Genomic DNA, 9241 nt, shown 5'->3' with positions numbered 1-9241 from the left:
TAGTCTGAGCACATTTCTTCCGAGTTCCCAGTTGATTTGAACGCGGCAACAGTAGACCGTTCACTGGTTGAACGCTACAAACACATTACGTAAATGTTTCCACGACATGACAATGTAGGGTACAGGGCGTGATTTAAATCCATGCAAATTATAAATAATCCAACATTTTAGATCTGATAGGCCAAAACGCGGATTCGGAACTCATTATTTTAATCTGACCCCGCCCTCTTTGCGTGCCCTCCGCCCCCCTCTGCACTACGGTCTGTAGTAGCCGTTGACGGCTCTTGTAGTGACGGATCAAATTCTCCTGTAATATTTTTATTTTGTTTTGTGGAAAAAGAAAAAGGAGTACAAGTAAGCCGCTTTACACACGTCAATCTCCAGTATCTCCTCTCTGGTTTTATAATATAAATCAATTTGTATTTTCAGCTAGCAAGCTAGGGTAAACGTTACTTTCTAGCACCAGCGTGAGCAATAAGCTAGTGTAGTGAGCTAACGTGATTACATTATTCTGCTGTACAACCTCGAGACAAGTCGGGACAAGACCAGGTTAGTAGCTACATATTGTATTTCCTGATGTAGAAAAAATAAGCTAGTTAAAATTATAGTGGATATGTAACGATGGCAACCGCAATAGATGTGTGCTAATGAGGTAACCTTAGTTAGCTAACTAATGTTAGCGTCGGCTAACAGTCACTTGCTAGCGATAATAGTGTTGGCTAACTATCTGCTCAATTGCTGTCTGGTTTGGTTCATAACAGGACGAGTTGTAGGAAGATATATTGGAGATGGCTAGGTTACTATTTTCGATTAGATAGTTATACAATAATATGGTTGCACAACAGCCAATTGTGTTTTCACAACGTGGGTGAATGTTCAATGTGTGTATCGTCAACGCAAGTAACGTTAGCTAACTAGCTAGATTCATTGCTCACCGGTTTGTTCTAAAGATGGGCCTACCCGCACCGCCATTTTGTTTTGTTATCTTAATAAAATAATTAGCCAAATCGCCTAGTTCCTAGTATTTGGGCTTTATACGATCCTTATTATCGCATTAAATGGGAGTTATGATTGACGTATCCACTGTGATTCAACGAGGAATGCAACTAAATTAATTTCACTAACTGGATATGCATTACGAAACATCGCAGCCCCCCCCCCCCCCCCCAACGTGAATATGGAGGCCGCATTAACTGCCTAGCTAGCTGTTCACTGAGCTAACGTTGCCTACAGTCAATTCTATGTGCTAACAACCGTTTTTGTTTAAGCGTATTCTTGGGATGTATGTTTGTTTGACCATTGCCGTTGAGTGTACTGTGTTAGCGGTTATGATGCTGATGATGGCAGGCTGTGGCTGGTCCTGAGCTCCTTTCTGTGTTAAAGGCCCTTTCCTGGTGTATTGTAGCGATGGCTTCCTTAGCTGCCCTGTTAATCCCCGCACAACATGCAATTTGCCGGCCATCCCACGACCTAATTTTCTAATCTCATTGGGCTATTGAGGCACACACGGTTCACTGTTATTTGGTAGTTTTTGAGACAATAATATGACTTGAAAGTATATTTAAATCATTAAGGCAATCTTCGCTAAATACAAATTTGCATTGAAAACATTCTTGATTCATCATCTGGCATAGTTATTGATGGGGGCCTTCCCGTCTTTATTGTTGCAGTCTTTAAATGTGTCAAGTTATTTTGTCAGTTGCTCTTGTGGTTTGCAGTGCCCTATTGAATACCCATCTATCATGACACTGTTTATGCTGTGTACTTGCCATGGATCATAACTGTGTCAAGGCTTGTCACTGCTCCTTCTCTCTTGATATAACTACATGAACTCACAATATAGTGATGCTGCCCATTTTCTGGCAAGATTGGCAGAGCTCAACAATTCAGTTACAGCATAAACAGTTACTGTCAGAGCTCAACATTGCAATCTTGCCAGGAAATGTTACTGAAATGTTGAGCTCTGACAATCTTGCCAGAAAATGGGCAGCATCACTATATTGTGTGTGTGTATATATATATATATATATATATAACACACAACATTTTGGATACACCTACTCATTCCAGGGTTTTTATTTATTTTTTACTACTTTCTACATTGTAGAATACTTGTGAAGACATCAACTATGAAATAACACGTAACCATCCTGGCGTTGCAAGTACCACGCTCTACCAACTGAGCTACAGAGGACCTTACGTTTACATTTTAGTCATTTAGCAGATGCTCTTATCCAGAGCGACTTACAGTAGTGAATGCATACATTTCATATTTTTTTTTATTTTTTATTTTTCCTTCTCCGTACTGGTCCCCAGTGGGAATCGAACCCACAACCCTGGCGTTGCAAACACCATGCTCTACCAACTGAGCCACACGGGACCTCTGATTCATCAACTCATTGTGCAGCTTGCAATTTATCTCCATCTTGTTAAATGACATTGAGGGCAACATTTACCTCAAACAAGATGGCACTGCCTACAAGACTGAGATTGTTTTTGTAATGTTTGACAAGGTTTATACCGAACTAAAATATAATCAATCGCAACATGTAAGGTGTTGGTCCCATGTTTTAATGAGGTAAAATAAAATACCCCAGAAATGTTACATCTCTAAAATTCTGTGCACAAAGTTGTTTACATCCATGTTAGTGAGCATTTCTCCTTTGCCAAGATAATTAATCCACCTGACAGGTGTGGCATATCAAGAAACTGATTAAACAGCATGATCTTAACACAGGGGCACCTTGTGCTGGGGACAATAAAAGGCCACTCAAAAATGTACAGTTTTGTGACACAACACAATGCCACAGATGTCTTAAGTTTTGAGGGAGCATGCAATTGGCATGCTGACTGCAGGAATGCCCACCAGAGCTGTTGCCAGATAATTTGTTAATTTCTCTACCATAAGTTGCCTCAACGTCATTTTAGATAATTTTGTATTACGTCCAACCAGCCTCACAACTGCAGACCACGTGTAATCACGCCAACCCAGGACCTCCACATCTACTTCACCTGTGGGATCATTTAAGAAGTGGGTGGGGGTGCTGAGGAATATTTCTGTCTGTAATGAAGCCATTTTGTGTGGAAAAATAATTCTGATAGGCTGGGCCTGGCTCCCCAGTGGGTGGGCCTATGCCCCCCCTTGCACACCCATGGCTGCTCCTCATGAAAAATCTGTAGATTAGGGCTTAGTTTATTTATTTCAATTGACTGATTTCCTTCTATGAACTCAGTAAAATCTTTGAAAGTTTTGAGTGTTGCGTATATATTTTTGTTCAGTATACATACACACAACACCTCTCTAGCTGTCACCAAATCTTTGAATTGGACAGATGTCAACCCAGTGGATTTTATTGGTGAGCAGTAAAATGGGCTCAACCCTGGTGTTGCCATGGAGGCAACCCCTCTCAAGGCAGACCTAGTAGAACTGAACATCATTTATAATGCATCACCATGGCAACTGTGCCATGGATTGCATTATTCTCTCGGTACAATATTTCCTGTGTTGACGTGTTTATGGCAATGTACTAGCTCTGCTCACACACACAGGTCTCTGTAATGCTACTGACCTGTCCTGAGCATGGTCTTCCCCCTCTCTGTCCACACTACAAACTTTGTCACGCACACACTGCAAACCAAAGACTGGAAATCTGGACTTGTTTTGTTTAGATACCTGCGTGAACTCAACACCACATTTACCTTCACGTACAGTGCTGCATCAAATGTCTCCATTTCTTTCTCTCTCTCCCAGTCTCAGGGCTCACCATACTCAATGAGCGGACAGCGCAATGTCAGAGCGCTCTGGGCAAACTGCAAAGGGGAAGGATGGCAAATCCAAGTATGCGTCTCTCAACCTGTTTGATACCTACAAAGGAAAGAGCCTTGAAGCACAAAAGCCTCTTGGTGAGTTTTCTCGTTTCCATTGTCCAAGTATTCTGTGTGTGGATAGTGCAAAGCCTCCCTTTTTAAAAGTAGAACAATGTCAGGTGTTGATGTGAGGTGTCCCGATCGGATCGTCGTGTTCTGATCATAGTTTGATTGTTCTTGTTGATACAAGTTATAATAAACGGGTCATATTGTGCACTCATTTTGTCAACATAAGATCTATGGGCCAACTTGGTTGTGCATGCATATCTAGTCCACTTTTTTAGCACGTTGCATCAAATACATCCTTCACAAGAACTGGAGTTACTCATGTTGGCTTTGGCCCCATTACATATGACTGCCTACATTATTTTTTCCCCCCCCTTTGATCACTTAAACTCTGTTATTGATTTAAAAGAAAACAGATTCTTGAGACGTGACATTGTGTTGTGTGACAACTGCACATTTTAGAGTGGCATTTTATTGTCCCCAGCACACCTGTGTAATGATCATGCTGTTCAACCCTAAGGTCGATGTCCACGCCCCCTCTGAAATCAAACTTTCCTCCACATCTGCCTAAGAAAAAATGTATGGCAGTATATATGGAGACAGTTTAGTGCCAAAAAAATAAGGGGTTAAATACATCAACAACAAAAAGTTTCCTGATCTTTTATATATACTGTATATATGACAGACACTTCAAAACAATTTCCTTTTGATTTGTTTTGGGACTTTTGGGATCTGTTGTTCCATGTAGTGAATCTGTTGTTCAGTTCATTTGTATGGGCTAATAGCAGGTGGGCCCCCAAAAAGTTTTTCATCAAATAATTGTTATAGATTTTTTTTATACTTCAACGGGTCTTAAAATTCTAAATCAAATAGCAAAATGATCCTTGGTATGACCTTGAAACAATTCCATATACAGTGCATTCAGACCCCATGACCTTTTTCACATTTTGTTACGTTCCAGCCTTATTCTAAAATTGATAGTTTTTTCCTCTCATCAATCTACACACAATACCCTATAATGCGAAAGCAAAAACACTTGTTCAGATTTCTTTGCAACTAAAAAATTTATAAAATACCATAAACATCACATTTATGTAATTATTCATACCCTTTACCCAGTACTTTGTTGAAGCACCTTTGGCAGTGATTACAGCCTCAAGACTTCTTGGGTATGATGCTACAAGCCAGGTTGGATGGGGAGCATCGGTGCACAGCTATTTTCAGGTCTCTCGAGATGTCTGATTGGGTTCAAGTCCGGGCTCTGGCTGGGCCACACAATGCCATTCAGAGACTTGTCCCAAAGCCATGTCTTGGCTGTGTGCTTAGGGTCGTTGTCCTGTTGGAAGGTGAAGAACCTGCTCAAGAGCACTCAGGACTTCATCAAGGATCTCTCTGTACTTTGCTTCGTTCATCTTTCTCTCAATCCAGTCCCTGCCGGTGAAAAACATCCCCACAGCATGATGCAGCCACCACCTTGCTTCACCGTAGGGATGGTGCCATGTTTCCTCCAGACGGCATTCAAGCCGAAGAGTTCAATCTTGGTTTCATCATACAAGAGAATCTTGTTTTCCATGGTCCGTTAGTCCTTTAGGTGCCTTTTGGTGAACTCCAACTGGAGTGTTATGTGACTCTTACTGACGAGTGGATTCCGTCTGGCCATTCTACCATAAAGGCCTGATTGGTGGAGTGCTGCAGAGATGAGAGAACCTGCCAGAAGGACAACCATCTCCACAGAGGAACTCTGTCAGAGTGACCATTGGGTTTTTGGTCACCTCCCTGACCAAGGCCCTTCTCCCCCAATTGCTCAGTTTGGCCAGGTGGCCAGCTTGAGGAAGAGTCTTGGTGGTTCAAAACTTCTTCCTTTTAAGAATGATGGAGGCCATTGTGTTCTTAGGACCTTCAATGCTGCAAACATTTTTTGGTACCCTTCCCCAGATCTGTGCCTCGACAAAATCCTTTCTCGGAGCTCTACGGACAATTCCTTAGACTTCATGGCTTGGTTTTTGCTCTGACATGCACTGCCAGCTGTGGGAACTTATATAGACAGGTGTGTGCCTTTCCAAATCATGTCCGATCAATTGAATTTACCACAGGTGAACTCCAACGAAGTTGTAGAAACGTCTCAAGGATGATCAATGGAAACATGATGCACCTGAGCTAAATTTCGAGTCTCTTAGCAAAAGGTCTGAATACTTATGTAAGTAAGGTATTTCTGTTCGAAATTTTGGCAAATTCAGTAAAAAACGAACAGCCAGTTTTCGCTTCGTCATTACAGGGTATTGTGTGTAGATTGAGGAAAATGTTGTATTTAATCAATTTTTATAATAAGGCTGTAACGTAACAAAATGTTGAAAAAGTCAAGGGGTCTGAATACTTTCCGAATGCACTGTAGTTTCGTAGAACCTGTCGCTCGGCTTAGACGGGGTTTAGACTCTTATGGGTTAATCAGCTTCATGATATGCCACATCTGTCAAGTGGAAGGATTATCTGGCAAAGGTGAAATGCTCACTAACAGGGATATAAACACATTTTTACACAGTTTGAGAGAAAAAGCTTTTTCTGCTAATGAAAATGTAGGGGATTTTTTTTCTTCGGCTCATGAAACATGGGACCAACACTTTACATGTTGCGTTTATATTTTTGTTCAGTGTATGAGAAAATGACCCATTCTATGCAGTGTTCCGTTATCTAGTGAACAGTGTTCAATTCAATATATTTTGTTTTGAGTGAAAGTGTGAATATCAGTGACCATTTCTTTGTGTAGCACGTGCGCATTACGTTTAGCAAACGGGAACAAGCGTAAGGGTATGCTATGCCACTGAATTTTTCCCTTTTGGTATCGCAATGCTACTCGGTACCGTGATACTTGGCCTGGTATTGGATCTTCAGTAAAATGTTGATATTGTGACAACACTGTGTTGTGCTATTTTTGTGAAACCAAATGAGATACTTAGCCTATAGCTGTGTCCTCAGCTGGAATCTGCTGCCTGTTGCACAGAAACATACCAAGCATTCAGGGTGTCATACATGACTCTTACTGTCAGTGAAAGAGAGAGCTCCAATACATGGTAACAAGCCATATTAGCTATCATCTAGGCCCCTGTATAAAGAATATCGTAGGATTTTTTTGGGCTTGGTGCAGTCGATTGCGCTGATGGCAAAAAAACTGTCTCTAGAATGATTTCTGCATTCGATGAGTCTGAGGAAAAGGTTAACATTAGTTAACTGAATATTCACATTTTCCTCATTGAAAGCAACATTAGAGTTAATGGTGGAATGGGAAGGGATTGACAAATCTTGTATGAACTGTGGTCGCTGGGTGCAGGCCCCATGGTCTGGTGGTCTAGGCATATGCAAACTAAATTATAATGTAAAAAATGTTTTGTCACATTCACCGGTGCAGTGAAAGGCGCTGTTTTACATGATGGGCCATAGCAGTATGGCATCCCTGGATAAAATTAGAGTTAAGTGCCTTGTCAAGCGTGCATATAGACAGATTTTTTACCTTGTCGTCTTGGATATTTGAACCAGCGACCTTTCGGTTACTAGCCCACCGCTCTAACCACAAGGCTACCTGTCACCTTACCAGGACACTTAGAGCTGCCCCGGTCAACTATCAGGGCAGGAATTTGACGAACTGACTTGTTGGAAAGGTTGCGTCATATGACGGTGCCACTTTGAAAGTCACTGAGCTCTTCAGTAAGGCCGTTCTACTGCCGTTGTTTGTCTATGGAGATTGCATAGTTGTGTTCGATTTTATACACCGGTCAGCAATGGGTGTGGCTGAAATAGCCGAATCCACTAATTTGAAGGGGCTCAACATGCTTTTGTATATACAGAGCATTCGAAAAGTATTTAGACACCCTTTTCCACATTTTGTTACGTTACAACCTTATTCTAAAATAGTTTAAAAAATAAAAACTCTTCGATCTACACACTACCCCAACCCCATAATGATAAAGCGAAAACAGGGTTTTAGACATTTTCAAATGTATTTAAAATAAAAAACATACCTTATTTACATAAGACTTCAGACCTTTTGCTATGAGACTCTAAATTGAGCTCAGGTGCATCCTGTTTCCATTGATCATCCTTGAGATGTTTCTACAACTTGATTGTTGATTGGAGTCACGTGGTAAATTCAATTAATTGGACATGATTTGGAAAGGCACACACCTGTCTATATAAGGTCCTACTGTTGACAGTGCTTGTTAGAGCAAAAACCAGGCCATGGCGTCGAGGGAATTGTCCTTAGAGCTCTGAGACAGGATTGTGTCAAGGCACAGATCTGGGGAAGGGTGCCAAAAAATGTCTGAAGGATTGAAGGTCCCCAAGAACACAGTGGCATCCTTCATTCTTAAATGGAATACCCATACAAACATACTGTATACTCCATACTTAATGAGTATATACTTATACTATGTACTATTATTTAATTTTAGTATACTGTAAACGAACAGTATCCTTTCAGTTGAGCGTACCAGCGCTTTGTCTGTCTACCGGAAGTTGATGCAGTTGCTATGCAACCTCTTGCTAGCTTGTTAGCATAACAAATTACTAGCTAGATATCTTACAATTTCGGTTGTGTTCGTAAATTCAATCTGGAGTGCCAAAGTGCGCTCTGGCTGTTTTCGCTACGTAACAGCCACTGCTATCCTGTGGCGCGATTTTCAAAACCTTAAAAATCCTATTACTTCAATTTCTCAAACATATGACTATTTTACAGCCATTTAAAGACAAGACTCTCGTTAATCTAACCACACTGTCCGATTTCAAAAAGGCTTTACAACGAAAGCAAAACATTAGATTATGTCAGCAGAGTACCAAGCCAGAAATAATCAGACACCCATTTTTCAAGCCAGCATATAATGTCACCAAAACCCAGAAGACAGCTAAATGCAGCACTCACCTTTGATGATCTTCATCAGATGACAACCCTAGGACATTATGTTATACAATACATGCATGTTTTGTTCAATCAAGTTCATATTTATATCAAAAACCAGCTTTTTACATTAGCATGTGACGTTCAGAACTAGCATACCCCCGCAAACTTCCGGGGAATTCGCTAACATTTTACTAAATTACTCACGATAAACGTTCACAAAAAGCATAACAATTATTTTAAGAATTATAGATACAGACCTCCTCTATGCACTCGATATGTCCGATTTTAAAATAGCTTTTTGGTGAAAGCACATTTTGCAATATTCTAAGTACATAGCCCAGGCATCACGGGCTCGCTATTTAGACACCCGGCAAGTTTAGCACTCACCATAATCATATTTACTATTATAAAAGTTTCATTACCTTTTGTTGTCTTCGTCAGAATACACACCCAGGACTGCTACTTCAATAACAAATGTTG

At 40.8% G+C, this 9241-nt stretch overlaps 1 protein-coding gene across 1 annotated transcript in view; it reads left to right on the top strand.

Moving 5' to 3' along the window:
* Positions 1-237: 237 nt before the first annotated feature.
* The window catches only part of LOC106570147 (protein PRRC2A-like), a 46386-nt gene continuing 37382 nt past the window's right edge, over positions 238-9241 (top strand). The window contains 2 exon segments of the mRNA XM_045694624.1: positions 238-549; positions 3752-3903. Coding sequence (XP_045550580.1) covers positions 3789-3903 — 115 coding nt within the window. The 5' untranslated portion in view covers positions 238-549; positions 3752-3788.

This window comes from Salmo salar, chromosome ssa14 (assembly GCF_905237065.1).
Source record: "Salmo salar chromosome ssa14, Ssal_v3.1, whole genome shotgun sequence".
NCBI lineage: Eukaryota > Metazoa > Chordata > Actinopteri > Salmoniformes > Salmonidae > Salmo > Salmo salar.
The sequence above is the reverse complement of the archived record's forward strand: the minus strand, read 5'-3'. Positions and strand labels throughout refer to the sequence as shown.